Genomic DNA, 22375 nt, shown 5'->3' with positions numbered 1-22375 from the left:
CTATGCCACGTTCTTACTGTGCCGCGACACCACCTTGCTGGTTTTTCATTATATTTAATACCAAAAATTAAAAGTATGTTGCGAGTTTAGACTGGAGTATTGAAGTGTTAAAAAAGTAATATAGATAAATGAATACTATTGTATATGTTCTTTTATTATGTGATTTATAAAATTAAAAATTTACTTTATTTAAATAAATACGAAACAGTGTTTAATTTAGTTGAATACACATATTTTCAGTGTAGTAGTATTTTAAGCTAAAATAGCTGTCAGATGAGTCGTACGTGATAGAATATTAATCCTCCTGAATATTAAGTGTATTTCGAAGCAATTCAAAATTCTTAACAAAATGATTAAATCTGTGGCAAAACAATGGATTTTATTACGTTATTAACATTAAAGTGTTAACTATGTAATTATGAGAAGACATCACTAGTTTGCAATAGGTTGATGTTAGTATAAAAAAATACTATACGAGAATAATATTATACATTTTTTGGAATTTTAACTGTTAAATATTCATTATAATGAAGCGTGGAAGAACGTTTAGCCAAAATTTGTTGTTATAAGTGTCGGAGTAACTATAAAAGATCCGATTAAAATTCTCTACTATCTATGCGTTTGCAAAGATAAGAAACTGATGCTATAAATAACAATTAAGTGCAGACACCAAAGAAATATCCAAGAAAAATACAGCAATCAAATTATACACTATTTTATATGTATTGTATGGGTGCACTTGCATTTCTAAATAAAATTGAGAAAAACTATATTGTTTAATGAATTATACTCATAAGCGTAGGGCGATGAGAGTTTGAAAGTCTTAGTTCTCTCAGAAATTAAATAAAATAATATCTTTTGTTACAAAATAAATATTTATTGGCGGCGAAAAATTAAATTTAACTCCCCTAAAAGAAATTTGATCACACTATGACTATGATCATACCTCTCTTTTATTTCATGTGATTACACACTTAAAATTTTGTATACTTAGTACGTATAAGACTTAAAATAAAGTTAAAAACTTATTATAGTAAAAAAAAACTCATTAATTATTATTTCCTGTTAAATCAGTCTGATACACAATAATAAATTGAGCGTACATATATAGTTTTATAGATTAAATTATTGTTTAAATATAAAAAAATAAGAATGTTAATATGACAATTAATATGTACAAAATTACTTATAAATAATAATAGATACAATTATTAAACGTATAATGTATTAATATACGTTTGACCTTATACAAAATAAATAAGATTAGTTACACATTAATATAAAAACTGCAGTAAGATATATACACCTAAAAAAACTATTATAAATAAATAAAAGGACGCAAGTTGTATTTTTTTGTGCGCATGATCTAACAAAACTCGTTGAACACTTGTTGAGACTATGTGCGCTTTTTCCCCTGTAAAAATAAAAAAAAGAAATATTTATTATTCTATAAGATATAGTAGAAAATTTACTGTAAAATGTGAACAATTCATGTTGGTCATGAACTTAATAAAAAGAAAACTGCTTGTCTCACCGATAATTTCTTACATTTTAGTATCTACGGAAAATTTAAACAACGATTAGTGTCAACATTTTAAAATAAAAATATATCTTATTGAACAGCTATGTCGCAACAATTAGTAAATCTCAGTGTGACATTATGAGCACGATAAATTGTTAGTGTGATCACTACAAGAATATAACCTTAGTAGGAAGTGGATAAATAAAAGATTCTTTCTACTAAAAAAATATTAGTATTCATTACACAAATTCGAAACGCATTGAGCCGCTGAATGAAACACAATATACGACACACTCATAAAAGGCATTGAAGCTCCCTTGTTTGACGTGTTTTTTTATGTTTCTTTAAATTAAAATTTCTGAAACCGGTAAAAATTAATGTACCGTTAGGGCGCCACGCGTGAAATATAGTGTTATTAGAAACATTTATTATACCAGATGCATTAATGTTGTGTTAGTGGGGACAAAAATTTAGCTTATCAATGATTCTCCAAGAAAATAATAAATACTTTGGATGATATTTTATCTATAATTACATTTATTGAATTTTTAATTGGACAATGAATTTTACTTTATTTAAAAATAACTTAAAATATTATAAAGTTCTTAAAACATTGATGTTACTTCTAATAAAAAATCTCGTTAATAGTTTTATTTAAGCTGACCTTGCAGTTTAATAGGTTTGAAGGGCTAAGCTCCAGTGGCGGTCAAATGGTATAATCATTTAATGGGATTAAAAACATTTATGATAAAAATCATAATGGAAACTATGTTCATTATCCCAAAATTTTTTTATTTGCATTAATCATTAGTTATTTATATCAAGATGTTATTAAGCACTCAATTGTTCAACATAGATAAATTATGGATTTAGACTATAAATGGCTTTCTTCTTATTAAGGATATTTCAAATATTTAATTTATTTTAGAATAGTACTTTGTTGAATTTATCTACTTGTTAATTACAATTTAACTTAAAATTTATTCACCTACATTTGTAGGATTAATAATTTTTTCATATTCATTATGTTAAATAACTTAAATTGAATCATAATATATTAAGTTTTCAAAATATAAAATATATGTAATGAAAATTGTACAAAAATATAAAATATAGTATGTAAATGGAAAGGGATTTATTTTCGTACATTGAAAAAACACCTTTGTAATATACAAATTTTTAACAATATACATCCAATAATATTTTTGTTAAATAAATAGTATTTTTATATCAGCTGAACCATTTTTTTCAATTGTTTAACTGTTTGTTAATTTGATCAATTTTTATTTTTTTAACAAAAATAATCGTTAAATGTACAACAAGCTATAATTCGTTTAATACAAAGTTTATTGACACTATATTGATTTTACTGGAGGATTTTTTCCAGGGAAAGGAGATTAAAATCTCCGTCCATTCGATCGCTATTGCTTAGACCCTAAAATCATGAAAATTATTTGCTTTGTAAATTAAACATATTTTTAGAGAAAGAGGCTAAATTTATTATAGCCTAAATAACTCAAACTCTGTATATAAAACAACCAAGATTACTTTGAATAAATTTATAAAAATACCCTACAAAATATAATTAATGAACTGATAAGTATTTATTTAACTTTTTAGAGCTGTGTTCATTTTAAAAACGATTTTGTTGTTCCATTCACATAAAAATATTTTTAATCAACAATATCCCTAATTTTATGTAATTATTACATTTTTTTTTAAACAATTTTATCTATTTATACATTAATGACTTTCTAAATTTATTAAATAGTTTTTGTTGTATAATATAATATGAAACAATTTTATGTTTCATTTATAAATATTTTATAATTCGGCTGTTTTAAAGAAAATTTATCTAATTGCGTCTTGTTTATAGATCATTTAACGTCTCCTATCAAAATTGTCAGCTTATAGATTCGTTTATTTTTGTTATCGTCAAATAATTACAGTAATTTTTCTCCGTTTCTAACATTATATTATAATTTTTTTTTACATGATAGTCGTCTGCCATTTTATATTAATCGATACAAAAAGTATTCTAACCACAAAAAAAACTTATTATAAAACATAAGCGATTATTACATTTAATTTGCTTTTGCTATCAAACAAGTAGCAACTTAATGATGAACTTAAAATCAACCCTCGCGGTGAGGAAATTAAGTTAAATCAATAATTTTTCTAATTTAATTTATTTTAAGAACATCAATTGTTCATAAAATTAGGTATCGTCAAAAATCTTGTAAGCGAAAATAATTTCAAAGAAAAATATCATAAGAAAAACTATTTAATTATCGAGTACACTAAATGATTAAGATTAATATCAAATAAAAATGTAGGATTGTTCGCGCAGTGTTTGTTTTACATTTATTTTGGGCTTTAAAAGAGTTAAGAGCAATCTTGGATTTTCATACAACGAAGTAGGTTCAAGCATTTATAAAAAATAGAATAATTATCTCTGTCGGTTTAATTCATGAATACTCAACTTATAAATTGTATTTTTTTGTTCACTTTAAACAATATAATAATATTCTATGAAATAAATGATTAATAATAATAATTTAATAAATGTAAAGTATTAAAAATATTTCAAATAATTCTTTTTAATATTGTTTAAATTTAAAGTAAGCTAAACAATTTAAAAACCTAATTCTTTTAAATTTATAACCGAAGTATTTGTGTATAAACATTTATATTTTAATTGACATTTTTTCTTCATCATCAGTATACTGGTGAACAATATAATATTAATTTACAGTGAGAGTGTTAATGGCTTTGGAAACTGTTAATTTTGAATCGTAACTAATACGGTTATCACAAATAAAATTGCCAAACTTATTTCTCAAGGAATAAGTATAAAATCATTACCACATATTTTTTTAACAAATCGCAAAGTCAAACAGACACGTACGACGAAAATTTATCGTAATACAATAAAAATAGTCGTACCAAGGACTTAAGCGCATCATTTCAGAAATGAAATTTACGTTTACTTAATATTTATTGTAATGTGAAAAAGTTCATACTACTCATTAAAATAAAAACTTTAAAATTAAGTAATTAAGTAATAGTTGAATTATATCAATCAGATGTGATTATAATTTTCTATTTTTAAAAAGAGTGAAGAACTGAATATTTTATATGTATTTTTCATAGGACCGTGTATATTTTTTATTCAAAGTGGTTTTAATGTGATTTGTTCTACACTTATGGTAACATAATATTTAGATAAGACATAGTATGAATTATGGTAGCGCATAAATATTTTATACTTTTATAATATAACAGTCAAATGAAATACATTTTAAAACGTATAATATAAGGCCACAGACGTTGGAAATAGTGTCTTATAAAATATCATGATTATAATAAAATTGTCTTGTCATAGGAAATGTTTAGTGAACAGTAATACCCAATGGAATAATTCAATACCTACGTTATATAAACGAGCTAGTAATCTGTATATTTCCATAAATACTGTAGTGTCGCTTTTATTTTTATTAGAGTTACATGGAATAAAGTTTTTTTATTAGTAAACGTTTTCAAGCCATATTGGGAATTTAGTTTTTATACCGAGATACGTTCGAGTGGGACGGATTTTTTTTTTATTTTCATTACTATTTCATGTCAAATCTATAATACGAATACGACAGTAATAACAAACGTGTTTCTAGTAAAAAAAAAAAAAAAAAAAACAAACGTGTTTCTAGTAAAAAAAAAAAAAAAAAAGAGAGAGACTAGCAGATGAAATAAATTGACATGATGATCTCCTGTTGTGGTTGTTCAGATCACAAGACGTGTCAACTCGCCTTCAAGGGGAAGGAACTTGGACAGTAAAGTGATTAGGCGATGGTAGGGGTACGAGTGTGGGTTAAAAATAAATTATTGCATATCACTTACACGTGAATCCTTTTGGACGGGACAGTGACTTAAGATGCAGCTGTATTAGGTTAATTTACTATACTAATTATCGTCGCTGTAATAGGTTTTAACAATTTTGTGGAATTGCGGTTGCACCGCGTTATTTTTGCTGACCACGTAGAAACTGTTTGGTTTGCCATTGTTGATAAATGATTTTTTGACAGGCTTGCCGGCGGGTTTGGGTTTATAATAAAGCGTTCGGCGTGGCAAAATTTTTGATGGGGATGGCTCGTAATCGATGGGAAAAACGTCGTTGCTCTTATATCGACCTTGTAAAGCTTTTTTAACAGTCGGCAAGTTCCAGTGGTACACTTTGGCGGGTTTACCATTCGACAAGAAACCCACTGGAATATTGTTGACGCTATTGGATGCGTGCTGTTGTTTGTGTGGGTGTTGGGTTTCATCGTAGAAATATGAATGCGGTGGCAATTTGACCATAAACAATTGCGAGTCCATACCTCCTTTTTCGCTAGCTGCGTATTTGCTTCTCGACTGACTAGCTAATCTTTTTCTGTGGTGGTTTATATTGGTCCACACTCGTTTCATGCCCAATCGACTAAGCAATTTGGCATTGTGCTGCTTGAAATTCGTCGATTTTCTCGTCTCTAACTTTTCTTCTTCCTCGACGTCTTCCACGCGATACCGACTTGCTGCTCGTCCATCTACAGTCGTTTTTGTTTCATCGTTATCTCCTTCCGACGTCAATTCCGTAGTATCGTTATCTTCCGTTTGTTTTTTAGGAGATGCTGAAGCAAAGTTCAACGTCGCCACCAACGCTAACGCGAACAGTAGGACTGCTATACTATTCATGCTTCCCTAGAAACAATTTCAAAGTCAATTAACAAAAATCTCTTTAAATGCTTTGATATGTTAATAGCAAATTATAAACAATTTTTAAAAAGAATAATTTATTAATAATTCCAACTTGAGGTATTACTAGTAAAATACCGTTAATTACACGCTATATGTTGATGATTTTACATTAGCATAATGTGATGTGAAGTTTTAAACTATACGCCGGCAATACTTAGGTTAAACGGCTAGTGTATCGTATTGTTATTGCAATTATTTTATTGTATGTTAACCGTTTCGTGTTTTACCCACAAACGTATTCAGCAGACACATGCACTTCTAACGGTTCAGCCATTGTAATATATTGAGCTATACGGCTAATTCAGGTGCAATTGACGATTCAGTTCTACATTTTTCTTTACCAAAGAAATATTCGATATAATAATGTAAAATGTCATTGCTAAGAATTTCTAGAATTTTCTCAGCGTTTTCTAGTCAAGGGAAATACGGTTAACATAATGTGCATGGTTTTTGCAGAATATACTTACTAAAATGTCCTGTCCCAGACTGAGATGAAACCGGCGTTCCAACGTACAACAACGGATGAGACCAAGAATAATATTACCATGTTGAATAAGTGTCAATACAGACTACAATGGTTTGGCGATGGCCTACTTCTAATTTATTCGCATCCCATCAAAGTCAAATACAAATGCTCGCCTACACCGACAACAACAGCTGCATTTCAATGTTTTAATGCAAAAGATACAACGACCAGACAGACAAGCTTCTGTAGAATTAATATCACGATTTAAATTTAAAGAGAATACCAAAGGTATAAAAGAGAAACACCCATGCGATGTCTAAAGTAAAAAAAAAATTTTAGACGAATCCATTGCAAATAACGTATTGTTTAAGTGGATGGGTAAATTACACAGTGTTTTTTTGCTATTATTATCGGTGTAAAAAACTTTTTTCTCGTATATTTCAGATACGCATTATGTCCTTTAGCTTAATTTTGTTCGACGATATTATTAATAGTAGCTATTAAAATTCACGAGAGTAATGAACGATTTTAGTATACAAAACTGTTTATTATAAGCGTTTACCGTTATGACGATGCTTTAGTCCGATCTTAGTATAATGCCTGCGGTGAATTTATGTCGAGGTCGATTTTAAATTATTTTAGGACCATAAATCTTGGTTTTTAGTACGAAAATAGTGAAACAATATAATATCTCGGGCTAGATCAGTGTGTACACACATTTTATACTTTATATTTGATTTTTTTATTATGGTGTTCGACAACTACTGTTAACGGGACAGTATTATTATCTGATGATGTTTCAACTGCAGCCGCCGCTTGATCATCCTGAGGGGCGTTCAAGTTATTAACCGCTATTAAGTTAGAGATTGATTATTTATTAGCACGTAATGTACAGTATCAACACGGTCAATATACCTAATTATAACTGACAAAGATTATTTTTTATCGCGTTTTTTTTTTATTGTTGCTTGCATTATTATTACTTAGGCCTAATACATTAAACGACCAGTTCATTAACATAATATAATATGTACAGTTCATTCGGAGGTCCGGATTATTTAAATTGGACATAAGTGTCTGCACAAAATGCAAAGGTAATTGAGAAAAACAATTTAAAATGCATTGTAAGACTTTTCACTTCTTTAATTGTTAAGCATTTTAATTCTTTAGTAGATGTTAGAAATAAAGCAGTTTTGGTAATTTTTTAAAATTGTGTAGTGGTCAGGTTTTGTGTGAGTGACATCAAACTATTTGAGGTGAAAAACAATTGAGAAATTATTTTAAGTAAATCGAGAGTGAAAATAACATTCTCAAACGAGAGAGAACTATAGGGAAAAACTGAGAGTAATTTTTTTTCAAAGCGACCGCTAAGCGTTAACATGGTAAAAGGAAAATTATATGTTTGTTATAATTATTGTCATTACACGAAAAGAAAATGAAAGAGTACACGATGAACGTTAACCGCCGCATCCTTGCGATGCATCAGGTGAAAGATGATTAGGCGAAAAATACATTCGATTTGGCAAGGATGTCTGGGTAAATGTTTCGCTTTTGTTTACAAAGAAAGTCACGGTCATTAGCACTGATAGGGGAAAGATAATACCGATGACTACGTTATTTCGTCGGTAATCGGTACACAGTAGTAAACGACTGTATACTTTCTACAAATGTATCAGTTCAGTCGATTTCGGGTCCTTTGTTCTACACGTACAATTGCTTTAGTTCTCTTTAGCAGAGTCTCGATTAACAAGATTCCGTGATACACGAAGCTGAATCAATGACGAAAAGGGTTAAATACAACAAGGAGTTGTACGTACACCCACAACAGATTGAGTTTATTATCGTCGTAAGAAGGTTGCAGTCTAAACGCAATGCCCAGAGCCTTAACCGTAGAACGATTTTTCACCCAACGCAGTACACATTTATGTATTTCGTCATTATGTATGTAAAGTGACTGATGGTGCACGAATACCTCAAGGAGTACAACGTGTATTTACACTGACACTATTCGAGCAGTAAACCAACTCGGTCGCGGCACTTGTACACAACGGCAATATGAGTCCTCTCGATCAAACGACGCCCGGGAAAAAACAAGTGCGTTCATTTAAAACGCTGGACAAAATAGCATTATTATCGCGTAAATTCGGATTCATTTGAAACGCATAAAACACATAAACACAATTCAATAGAATTTAATTAGGTTATCAACATTTTAGCTCTAAGTGAATATAACGGATTTTTTGTACAATCCGTCAAATCTACGCAAGCCTTATATTAGTTTTCAGCTAAATACCCAAAAAACTGGCCCAGGGATTAACCGTCCGGGACCCGATACAATATGGGTCATAGTTCTGTATTGTACACGTTTAATTCGCACGATTTTAGTTAATCTTGTGTAATGCTTATATTGAATCGTTTGTTATGCACAACAATTAAGCCAAGACAAAAGGAAAGATTATGATGCCGTTAAAAAATCTCAACAATATTTCATTGACAACCTATAACCCTACAAAATACTTAATTAACAATTTGGAAATTACATTGCATTATGATAATAAATACACAAATTATTACTACTGGATGTTAAATCACAAAGATGTTTATTCAAAGTTCACTATATTTGATAAATCAATTTTTTTGAAGAAATTGATAAAATTATCTAAGAAAAACATACTATAGTAGGATGCCGTATAACAAAAACGGTTTAAGGTACTAATAAAATATATCATATAAATTTGTAGGCTTGATTTTTAAAAACTAAAGTTATACTATACATATTTATAACTTTATTGTAAAACAATAATTTTGTTTACCTTTACAAATTTCATGGAGGTTTATACAAAAAATAATATTTAATGAAAAATACCGAATTTGTTTTGTTTTACATGTTTGCATTCGTTGGTCTGAGAAGGTTTAGTTCATGTTAATTATAAAAAATTCCTTAGTCCATTATTTTAGTACAAGTGCAAACATCTAATTTCCTTAATAGTTAAGTTTATAATTACTCAAAAAATATAAAACATTTTTTAGAGAAGGTGAAAAGGCTACAGACAAATATATACTGGACTGACACTAACATAAATGAATGTCAAAGTCAAGTGCATCGCAGCCGTTCAGTGCTGTCCCCTTCTTCAAAACAGCAAATGAATTAATTATTGGCGACGACGACAGCAACGACNGTCATTACCGGGTGGTGTACAAACTCACATGGCCAGTGCATCGCAGCCGTTCAGTGCTGTCCCCTTCTTCAAAACAGCAAATGAATTAATTATTGGCGACGACGACAGCAACGACTTTCCTTATACTAATATAGTGGCCAAACCGTTATTTTATGTCCTCGCGTACGCGAAACGTACTGATCCCGCGATGTCCTTGTACGGGGAAAACAAGGCTACGTAGGAGGGGTAAGTGCACTAGCGGCGGGTCGCCCGTTAGCCCGTCGTCAAAATACACAATAATCTGCACGCACGACATTACGAGTTATATCCGTCAATGTCCTCAGGCATTCCGAATCAGTAATCGGACGAACCATTGTCACGCGCCTCTCGTTCACTAGCACGAACGGGACTTGACGGCCTCATCGCTAATAGTAATTATTATGATGGTCGTTTGCCACGTTATTGTTCTTGCTGAATACATATGTGGAATGAAACGTGTGAAATCATAGCGTTGGTATGTTCGCGCACAATCGGTAAGCCGAAAAGGGGTAGTGATAGAAGCCATGGAATGTGCGTTTCATTCAGCCACAAATAACTGCGTTTGTACAACCCAAGACCGCTATGGAAATTTCGAAAATCGAACGATTGTCTTCCCGACGTTTTACGATTGTACAATTAGATTTAACGCAAACGCGCCATGACCGTCTGTCTTGCTGTCGTCTCATCGAAACATCGTCAGCTATAACAATAAAAAAACTTACAGCTTGAGAGGGTCAACGCTTGTAGCGTGCAGAATATCACAGGCGTATTGTACCGACAGAACGTTTCACGTTATTAAAACGCGGAACCGTCGCGAAAAAGACCACCGCAATTTAGCGCCATACTCGTAATAACATTACAATAGGCGGTACGAGGGGCAAAAACACTTACTCATTGCACAGCCGTCATCGTGTGATATCCGCATAGTAAAATATCATTTTTTTGTTGACTCGTGTCCGACGTGACAACAAGACCTTGAACGTACGTCTTCTTCAATAATCGGTAACTGCCGTATTAAATCTATGGAGCATCCCGAAATAATTCGGTTTTTTTTTTAACAAATGAAAAACATCATTTTTAGTACTATTACGCGCCAACGAGTAAGATGTATGCGATGGCACGTGTACCATTGACAGACATCATTTGACGGTAGTCGGAGATGAAATTATGGAAATAATCACCGTAAATAATTGCCCAAGGTGTCACACTAATTTACGGTTATTACCTTTTCAACTTAACCAGTTGATTATCTTTCTAATTAACTTTTAACTTAACTAGTTTAATTAACCGTTAAAATAACTTAGTTTTTGTAGTTGATTAGATAATAACAATCAAGTTAAAAATAAAATCTGCTAAAAATGTTTTATCTTTATACGTTGCGTACGTCGTTTAAATTTAAAAAATTCAATATTAATACAATTACTTATCAACGGCATATAATGAAATGTAAAGTCGTAATGACTTTACATTCATACCTAAGACAAGAAATTATATGAGCAAATAATTTTAATTGGATCTAATTTTAAAACCATCTTCAAAATTAAAAAAAAAAACTATATGTATTATTATTTTTAGTGTAGGGGAATTAGATATCATAAGACCTCAATAATTTTGTGCTATCATACAAAATAATTATATAAAATACATTTAACTTTTATTCACAAATAATAAAAAATTTATGAGTGAATAAAGTAATAATATCGACGGTGTTTTGTAGAAAGGGCGTAACCCACAATTTCAAAATTGTTCACGGGAGACTAAAAACAGTGCTGAAAATACAGTTTTAATTATAATTTTAATAATATTATAATTAAAGTTATATTTTCTACAAAACTCCGTCGAATTATCTTTTTGTTAATCATATTAGGGTACAATATACCTCATTTAAAAGTATGTATTTGATAAAATTATGGAAAAATTATAAAGTTTTTTTTGTGATATCTAATTTTATAAATTATGAGAAAGAGTGAGAATTTTCATTTTGCTAGATTTATTTAACATTGACATGTTGAATTGTTAACGGTATACTAGAATATAATTATGTACTATGTTAACTCGTGAGACGTTTTGATTTTATATCAATCCTCTTTAATTTTGGAACAAATAATTACAAGAGCTAAAGATCACAGGTCAACATGTCAATTGTCAGAAGTCATTTATTCTTTTTACCGTTTCTTCGTTTGAACATGTCTAATGTTTACTTAATAAAAGTATTCTTGTCAAGATTGTCGGAATTTCTTTTACATCGGAAGGGGAATGTAAAAAATTAATGACTAAGAATAGCTTATTGACAAAACTAATATGGTGGATAAAGCTATTTTTTTTGGTGATTTTTTATTATTTATTTTTAATACGGTAGTTGTTAAACTTTACCAGTGTAAATGTATAATATTTTTTATTACATTATTAATAATTATTGATAATACACAACAATATAGTTTATAACTTTAATTATAATTTGTTTTTATTTATAATAAATAAAAAAAGTATCTCATCATAAACTTTGAAAACTGTTTAACTCAATTTATGAGTCATTCAAAAACAAACTTTTTAACTAGAACAACTTTTAAAATTAAATATTTATTTAAAATATTAATTATAACTGAAAAATATTAATAATGTTAAAATAAATAAGTGTCAAAAAATACCAAAAAACTGTGTATACGTATTTCAGAAATAATATTACCATCATAGGCTTTAAACTCATACATAATACACCGATTTTATTGTATTTTTTTGTAGCTTTTTGATTTTAATACTTTTTATGTTTTTATTGTAATGTAACAACTGGTAATTTTTACTTAAGAAGAACTTTTGCTAATTTAAAATTTTAGAAGTATATAAATAAGCTAATAAAAAAATTAATTTAATCCTTGGCAAAAACATGATTGAAATTTTACTTTGGTCTGAAGTAATCTGAAATTCTTATTAAACTATTTTTTTTGAATCATAAATACATTATCAAACAAATAATATTTATTGAAAAAAATAATTAATTATAGACACATAGGTATGAAAGACAGAAAAATTGGATAAAGAAGAGATAATTGTCTCTATAAAAAATCAATTGCATTAAAAACACTTTTTAACTTGGTAAAACGGTTAGCCAATTATTTGTTTATTATTTTTCACGGTCTACGGTCGGAGTTCGTAGGTAGGCGGCTGTCTTAACTTAACTTAGGTAGTAATCACTGAAACGACCAGTGATTACCAAACAAAAAGATAATTTGAGATATAGCGTCTGGAAATAATTTTACTAAATTAAAAATTGTAGCAAACTAGTTTAAAAATGTATAGCAGTGTACACTGCGCAACCGGTTAATTTTAAACCTATCAGTTAAAAATTAAAAATTGTTTTATACATATTTATTATTAGACTTGTTAATATATTCCGCTAAAAATAAAACCATTTGAAAAATATTGTTCAATCTCTTTCTCACAATTGTTTATGGCTGAACTAATTTTGAACGTGCTATTATGATTTGCTATTCATATAATATCAACGGTTCAATATTTAAAACTCGAAAAAAGCTGTAATTTCAGTGATTTCTCCAATATTTCCATGGTGGTATTTAATGATAATTAAAAATGTATCCGGGTTGCCTTATGCGCCAAAAAACTGTACCAAATTTTTTATTAGTTACTAATTTAAAAAATGTACCAACTATACATGTTTATTTTACACGAACAATAATTATTGGTTTTTCTTTTTTATCGCTCGGAGATGTGTTATTTTTCAATCTTTCACTCCATGATAGCTAATATATATATACATTACACTAATATATAAAAAATTTCAATCAGACGGACGGTAGCCGACACGCGTTCATAAGTATAATAATACTGAAACTATCCTCTTGCCCCTCTTCGCCAAAGTGTAGATCATTCATGACACACTACACTACGAAAGATAAGTGGAGCAATTATTATTGGTAAATGTAATACACATGCTAAATGAATGCATATACATTTGTAATATATGCATATAGAATAATATTTTTAACGGGGCCACAGAAGTGAGTGTCGAAGTTTGTAAGTAAAAATATGCTTTTGTCTCCTCGGGCACAAATATTACCTATTTATAAAACTATTAAATGTATTATATTAGTAATAATAATAAACTGCGAGGCGTTGTTCGTCACCAGTATTTCTATTGAAATTAACAACCGTTCTAGAAACGTTTTTTTAAACCAGTTTTCCGCAATTTTTATAGGAATATTCACCATAAAATATAAACACAAATATATCTATACTCTGGTGGTTAGTATTGTTCTTTGATAATATATGACACTCGTAAGAATACAAGAACATTCGTAGACATCGGTTTGGACGTAGAACAATGACGTTATATTTTCAAACTACACGACTTAGATTTATTATTATGCAAACAGTGATACCCCCCAAAGATAATATTCGTCACGTTTTCTACTAAGCTCATTCACTTTCGATGTAAAGTATGTGTCGTCTATGGACTTAAGTACGCGAATTATGGTCAATATTATTTTAATGTGAACATTTTTTAATTCATTCTTAGAACTCGCTTCAAGTATAAAAATATTTATTACAGTTATCGAGTTCATCTAAATTATGTATTATTAAATTATCGTATACATTCTAATTTTAAATAAATAATTAAGAATCATTTTAATTATGAAATATTTAAAAATTTGATGAACTTAAATTATGCGTATTAAAAATCTACAGTATTTGGTTCGATTAATTGTCCAAACCGTTCCATTTAAACAATTTTAGCGAGTAGTATTTTAAATATTTCTCATAATTTCTTCTTTATTTCAATTATTACAGTGAATATTTGCATAACAAATTATTATTATTGATGAAAAACTATATTTAACCAAACTTATTCGTTAAAAAAATATTCAATCTTTTATGTCCATTTGATGAATGTTTTAAGTCTCAATATCTGATGATCTATTATTGTCCTACATTAGTATAGTAACAAAAACCAACTATTTAACAAGTGCGTTATTGATTTTAAGACTTACTACTTAGCAAAGAATGAATATTCAGAAGGGAGTTAAAAATAATATATGAAGTAAACATCTGGTAATCAGATGGTACAAATAAGTGAAGTATTGACGTTAATTGTTTTATAATAAAGAGAAAACTTCTTTTTTAACCTAGTGACATTACATAGATCATGATTTCGGATCGTGAGCATGTTCTATATGCATTTCCTAGTAAAATGAAACGAGTATATTTATACGCTTGTCAGTCGATTATGCCTCAGTATTATTACTTCATCGTTTCAAATAAATAAATGAAGTAATCGTTTAGACTCATCGTGTTTATTACTTTTGAGTCATTCAGTCTTCACTGTATAATTAACACACGCACGTGTGTATAAGTTGTAGTTGAATTATAAAAAGTCCGAATTACCTATTTTGATATTACTCCTTTTATTATTATTTTATGAAAGAATTTCGACAGTTGACGGTCATACCTAATAATTATTGAAAAATATAATTTTTAATTACACAGTATAACACTAAACCTTGAGTCAAAAGTAAATAGACTAAATTTAAAAATGGGTAAATACATTAAAAATTGGAAAATTCTTTCTTCGTTTGATGTTTGTGCAACTGTTGCGCACAGAAATTAGTTTTGTTTGCTATGAAAATAAAATGTACATTTAAACGTAAAGTTTGTTGGTTTAGTAAAAATAAACTTGTGAGTGCTGTATGAGACAGAATTCAATGATTTAGCGTTGCCGCATCGCTAACTAGTTTTATAAATAGGAAAATCCATTTAAAAGTAATGATTGTTTTTTGCAAACATAATAATAGGGATCGAACACAAGAACAAAGTACGTAAAAAGCAAACATCCCGCAATATATTGTTTAAGTGCTTCTTTCGCCATTATACTCCGAGATGGTGGAATGCCAGTAAACTCCATATGAAAAAATAAACGGACCCCCTGAGAATATGCGTTTGAACACTTTAATAGTTACATTATTGGCGATGACTAGCTTGAGGGAGAAGAAGGTTAAATGATATGCACGGTCACGTACGCATCAGAGAGACAAGAATGAAAACATTACTTATTCAGAAAAAAAACGTAGACTGAGAATTACAATAATAATAATAGTAATGATTGATGATGATGTAATGCGTTGAGTGAACTTCCGATTGAATATAGAGCCCCACACACAGCGTCTATTATTTTACATACAAATTGAAAAAAAACGCACGTTTAACCCAAACATGACGTTAAGGTCAGGGTTGTGATCAAATTATATGTAATTTTAATTCCGTTCTTTAATTCATATAGTATTTTCCATATTGCAGTAGTAATTTATTTTACCTATCAACGTTATAATTATGTTTAACATACTTATTTTGATAGCGGTAATCTATTCTCGGGAACCTTATGTCATTATGATTTGTGATGTTCAGAAATTTGAGTTTGTTCCAACATAATATTCACATTCGTGTGTTGGATTTATCTTCTTTTTTGGTCTTTCGACAAAAGAAACAGATTTATATTAATGTTACACTTTGTAATGGTGACGAGTTATAATTTCTAGATGTTTTTAATTTTTTTTTCCGGACAATAGAATAATAAATCACAACACTTTTAGATACATCTCATTCGATAAATATACTCGTATAAATATTTTCATGGCGAAGAATTATATCCAATCTGTACGTACTAACATGGTGTACTTCTTACTTTAATTCCATTTTAAAACGTAAAATTTTGAGGAAAATTGATGATTTGTAACAGTACCAGATAAAACAAAGAGGAATTTCCAGACTTACGAACGAAATTAAACGAAGGCAAACGTGAGTCACATATTTGATGAATCACTTTATGTGTATTTGTAGAAATGGATTAAGTTTTGTAATTAATGTTTACTTTCCTATACATTTACGTTTTTTGTCAACGTCGCGGGATCATTCGTCGCAAATGTCATCGCCAATATTTTAAGTTATTTAGCTATTGCTCGTTCACTTCTGTAATTCCTCCAATATTTAGTTTCCATAAATTATTTGCCAGAAATATTATAAGAGATCAAAAGAGTGTCAACGGTAAAATAATCAAAAATATTTAAGGTTTCCGTTCTGTTATGGTTACGGTTTGTAGACAATTTTGCCTGAGGTCAGATGAAGATTATTTGTTCTCTTTGAGAAAACGCGATAATTGTCCGTGATTATTATGCGTTCGGGCTGAAACGGAAAATTTTTTTCCCGAGTTCTATAAAAAAAAACCTTTGTTCGTGCTTTCTGTTTACCCTCTGGACGTCGCTATGCACGCAAGTAAGTTCACACACATTAAAAGCGCATGCGTTTGTCTACACGTGAAAACAAATACAAACAAGCAAATATTTGTGAATTCTTAGGAAAGTAACAAAAATGATTTCATGACAATATATCTCACGTGTTATAAGATAATTGTAATTTTTTTAAAATAATATAATAATAACGGATGTATTTACAATAATTTCATAAAAAACTTGTAATGATTTCCTGTTTACCCAATTATTTTAATTATAATATTAAAACCATTTTTAAACTTATTTAAACAATTAAAAACGTTTTAATTAACTTTGTGCGTAGAGTTAAATTAATCAAAGCACTTTTTATGAATAGTTATAATTTGTCAGTTTAATTATTTTTTTTTTTGTAATTGTATTTGTACATTATTGATGACATGTTATTCGAGAGAGTAACAGAAAAAAGCAAATTTTTTATACGTTTATTATAATTCTCAAAAATAATAAATTTATTTTCAATAGTTTTATTTATATTTAAAAATGATAAAAATCTTAAAACTTTTCTGTATAATAGAGAAAAAAATATATTTTTTCTAAAACGTTAGCTATTTGACGATTTTCTATAGGTTTAATTATAAAAATAATACACTATAGTAACACTGTAACTATAAAATCAATAAATATTAAATTTGAACTTAAGAGTTACTCAAAACTTAATCTATTTAATTATTTCAAAAGATATATCCTAAATACATTGCTGTGCATCCTTCGATTAATATTATTATTACCATATATTTCATATTTAATAAGTTATTTTTTACTTGTATGTTCTTCAAATTAATTTATTAGTAGGTACACGAAAATAAAGAATTTTACACTAACCTGTTATCCTGAAATAATATAAATGTTGTAACTACAAAGCTTATTTTTTTATGTCTGTAGTAATTTACAGGAGCTGTTTCGCAAACGAGCGTAAAGTGAAACTACTTCGCAGTGTAATTATTTTTTATTAACACTTGATAATGCTAAACTTCGCAAAGTGGACGCCGAAGATCTACTGACTGGTGCGGATACTAAGGTTAGGGAACGCGACGTGCACTAGCCACTCATCTCTCTGAGCCGGTACATCTTCGTTCGAGTAGGAAATACAAGAGGGCGGGCAATATCGTTGAAAAAAACACACACATTCAGTTATCCTACCGCGATCCACGTTTTGCTAGTAGTAATTACATTCGATAAAGAAATGTGAAAGCACTTGTATTGTTTTTCATCAGTTTAAGGTCTTTAAACTGTTTGCACACAAATAAAACACCTCATAACGTGTAAGAAAATATTAATTAAATGCCGTTTAAAAAAATAAATAGACCGATAAAAGAATAAATTTAAAACTAATTGTAAGATAACACCTCTTCTCCACATTTTTTTATTTTATTCTTCGTTTTTTCAGTTTCGGTTCGCTGTTCAAGTGTAATAATAAGTGGTAAATTAACTGTTATTAATTGCCAAAAATATATGTTGAGTTTATGAAATAACTCCTAAAAGACTAGAAGTTTTGTAGTGTATAGTTGATTTAGATTAGGTTTACTGAGTATCATTTCTTCGGCGTAGAATCAAAGAAACGTAACGAACAAAAAATAAAATGGATATTTTCAAAGAACTTTATTAAACTATTTTCTTTGGGATTTTACTTTTAAACCATGTAACATTAGAGGTACTATAACTAAAGTTATAAATTCTAACTCAAATAGTTCTATCGTTGTAACAATGAATTCTACGACATAACTAAATAATTCAGTTTAAAAAAATAAAAACATATTTTTGGTTAATATATTCCTCTGATCCTACTCCCATGACTTCTCTTTGGAGAATAAACCATTACACTGTACACGGTCATGCCTTCAAAAGACTAATACTTGAAATCAATAGCATTGGCTTGAAAATATAGCACAGTGTTTATTTTTCCTGTATGATAGAATAGGGAGTTGTTATGATAGTTGTTTCTGGCCTTAGGGAGAGTTGTAGAAATATGTCGTTGATTAGAAAGCCACCCCAATGCGCGAGGGGATCGACGTGTTCTTCTGAAAAGAGCATAATTGCACTTCTTTTTATCGTTAAAGGTCAGGCGTTTGTGTGTACACTCCCAAATTTCATGACTTAATTTTTACGAATTTCGAATAGCAATAAAAATTATATTGTTTAAAGGCTTTGTTGGCATTAAACATTAAATTGTTTATTAGTTTTCTACGTAATAGCTTGCCCAGTATGCTGAACGTAGTCAGGATTCTTTAGATTAACCATCGCCACCATAAAGGTCTCTGATTTTTTACTGCTTACAGAGTATTACTTTTACGATGGTTTATAAAATATAATTACCATACGTACCAACAAATCTTAACGGGATTTGAGATTGCAACTGAATTTTTTAAACGTATATGGGTAGCATACAAGAGTTAGGAAGTTAGATCGTACAAAAATAGTAGTTGTGTGAAAAACGCATTATATATCTGATATATTATATGTTTACAGTAATATGGTATTATATGTACTTGTGTGTGCGTTATCCGATACCATAGTCATGTTTGCCACAGAGTTTTGATTTTTACACCTTTATTTTAGATTTGTTTGTATTATTATATTATACTTTCATAAGACTTCATTTAACGATTCAAAGTAATTTATTGTCCTTACTATGATTACTATATTTCTTTTATGAAAAAGTGTCTAATAGTTTCTTATTATAGCAAATAAAAATTAATGAAGAATATATGGGAATTTAACTGTTACCATCAAGAAAATATTGGGTCCTACATTGAGTTTTATTATATTTTAAAAGAATTTATTTAGAATATTATAATTTGAATTATTTTTTTTTTAAGAAATAGCTGCGGTTATTCTTAAAATATTTTTTAAAAATGAAAATTTAAAAAAATAATTGGAATATTATGTAAAATAAATACGAAATAAGTATTTGTTTAAATGAACATAAATTATATTAAATTGTTCCAAAAAAACAAGCGAAAAATTTATAAAACGGCAATAAGTCTTATTTTATTGCACACTTACAAACATTTTTTATGACGATTGAATATCGAAAATGGCAAATATAATCATATTGTGGACTTTAACATTAATATTACCTGTACCATTATTGAGTCTTTATCCTCCAGTCCAGCCAAAACAATATGAAAAGGTACTGAACATTTTATTAAGCTCACCAGGGTGGAAGAATTTGAGTGACATTCGTGTAGTTACCCGTTACAGAAAGATTTTATTTGCTGACATGAAAATAAGTACTCCGTCATCAGATAGTTCATCAGATGAGGATGACTTTAACAATCAAGCAAAACATGCAGGTTATTTTTTTTTTTGTAAATATTCTCAAATAATGGTTGGTAGCTCAATGTTTATACGATATATGATTGACGATTGTGAACATATAAAGTTAAAGGAAAATGATTTAAAAAAGTGTTTAAATGAGGTTGACAAATTTATATACAAATGGAAAACAGATATTTTACCTTTAGTTCTCGATGGAATTTTTCAAATAAGACGGTTTAGTGAGTTATGTGATAAACATTTGATTAACGAATTCCATCAATTTAATATTAACAATGAAAATTTTGAAAAAATTATACCATTGGAATTAGAAAATGTATACGACTACATTGATTATGTCATGACACCTTTAACAGGAATGGCAAACAATGTATTGATATTGAACTGTCAATTGGATATAAATGGACTTCCGTTACTTGAGAAACTTGAAAAAGAACACCAAGAAGCCATTGATAATAAACAAGCAGTCTATTTTTACCAAACTCTTTCTAAAAAAGCCCAAGATTACTACGATTATTCTAATACTGTTTTAAAAGAGTTGAGTGAAGCATTCAGTCAGATTTCAACAAGTGAATAGATTCATTAAGAAGTAATAAATATTTATATAAAATTAAAATATGTTAAATTATTTTTTACAATTTTTATTAATTTTATTTTATAACTTATATATTGTTTAAATTTTTATATTTAGAATTATAGACGTGCGCAGACCAGGACCTGATTTATCAATTCTTGGTCTGTATAATTTAATGTAGTGTTCCTCTTAAAAATCAAACCATAAATAATAATAATAATTTAAAAAAAACAAATAGTAGTATGTATATGTATATTAATATACATTCAATTTTTTACCGAGCCGAAAATTTTTATTTTGAAAGGATCGTATAAATCATGCCGATTTAATGTTCGTCGTATAAATGTAATAATAAAAATAAAATAGTTTTTAGCTGTATCTAAATTATCAATAATATTCTTTTTAAAAGTTTTACACAAAATTCATTAAAAAAATAAACAGTCTTTCTTTTAGTTTAATAATGATTGTATAAAAATAAATTATGCTTTATGTGTATCGAATTGTTCACAAACATTTTTTAGGATTTGTGTTGTATAACTTGATATCGATCACAATTTTTGTGAGTAGATTGGATTTCGAAAAAAATTGTTTCGAAATAAAAGATTGCTAAGTTTTGACCTTCCGTACAATTTACATTGGATGTTTTTTTAACATTTACATTAAGTTCAAATTCCTAATGAGAAACTTGTATAGTTAATAACAAACTACGTATATTTATTTATACTAAAATTTTGAGTAGACATTTTGTTAGGAAAACTATTTTACAAGTAGACCTTGTAAAGTAGACGATAAGAAGACATTTCACAGATAGACTTGCTGCACATGCTACGCGATATATACTCACTTATATATACACATATATGTGATATAAATAATTACACATATATTATCATACATTTTCTTTAAAAAATATGGAAGCAATTAATATTTTTATGTATACATATCGACTATTTTGCTTTTAATATTGACAGGAAGTATCGATTTATATTTTTTATGAAAAATAAAAATAAAACGTATACATAAATCACAAAATCTTTCTTTTTTTTTTTACTTTTTAGCTTGTTAACATTACTAGCATTAAAGTGCTCTTCATACGGGAGTGGTTTTAAAATATACACTTTTCAACAATAATTAAAGGTTTGGGAATATTGATAATTTTTTTCCTAAATATTTAAAAAAAATATATTAAAACTCGTTTTACTTCACAAAATTATGCAACAAATCAAATAAGATTTTGTATGTCAAAGAGAT

General features: G+C 28.6%; 1 protein-coding gene across 2 annotated transcripts; it reads right to left on the bottom strand.

The window, feature by feature from the left end:
- Positions 1–865: 865 nt before the first annotated feature.
- On the bottom strand, positions 866–18304 carry LOC126906408 (uncharacterized). Of its 2 annotated transcripts, XR_007704243.1 has the most exons (3): positions 18097–18302; positions 5420–6256; positions 866–1414 (listed from the first exon to the last, which is right to left on the bottom strand). XR_007704243.1 is itself a non-coding variant. In XM_050687012.1 (2 exons), exon 2 carries the CDS (start codon positions 6248–6250, stop codon positions 5483–5485), a length of 768 nt encoding a protein of 255 aa, XP_050542969.1. In that variant the 5' UTR covers positions 6251–6256; positions 18097–18304; the 3' UTR covers positions 5419–5482. The 2 variants fall into 2 exon arrangements, 1 of the variants encoding a protein (XP_050542969.1); XM_050687012.1 differs by lacking the exon at positions 866–1414 and having other exon boundaries at positions 5419–6256; positions 18097–18304.
- Between the last annotated feature and the right edge of the window lie 4071 nt (positions 18305–22375).

This window comes from Daktulosphaira vitifoliae, unplaced genomic scaffold, assembly GCF_025091365.1.
Source record: "Daktulosphaira vitifoliae isolate Bord-2020 unplaced genomic scaffold, ASM2509136v1 Scaffold_4, whole genome shotgun sequence".
In the NCBI taxonomy this organism is placed as follows: Eukaryota; Metazoa; Arthropoda; class Insecta; order Hemiptera; family Phylloxeridae; genus Daktulosphaira; species Daktulosphaira vitifoliae.
This window is presented reverse-complemented; position numbering and strand designations above follow the sequence as displayed.

What these genes read in the sequence shown, in the direction of transcription:
- LOC126906408 (XM_050687012.1), bottom strand. Translation starts at nt 6,250, where the DNA reads ATGAATAGTATAGCAGTCCTACTGTTCGCGTTAGCGTTGGTGGCGACG.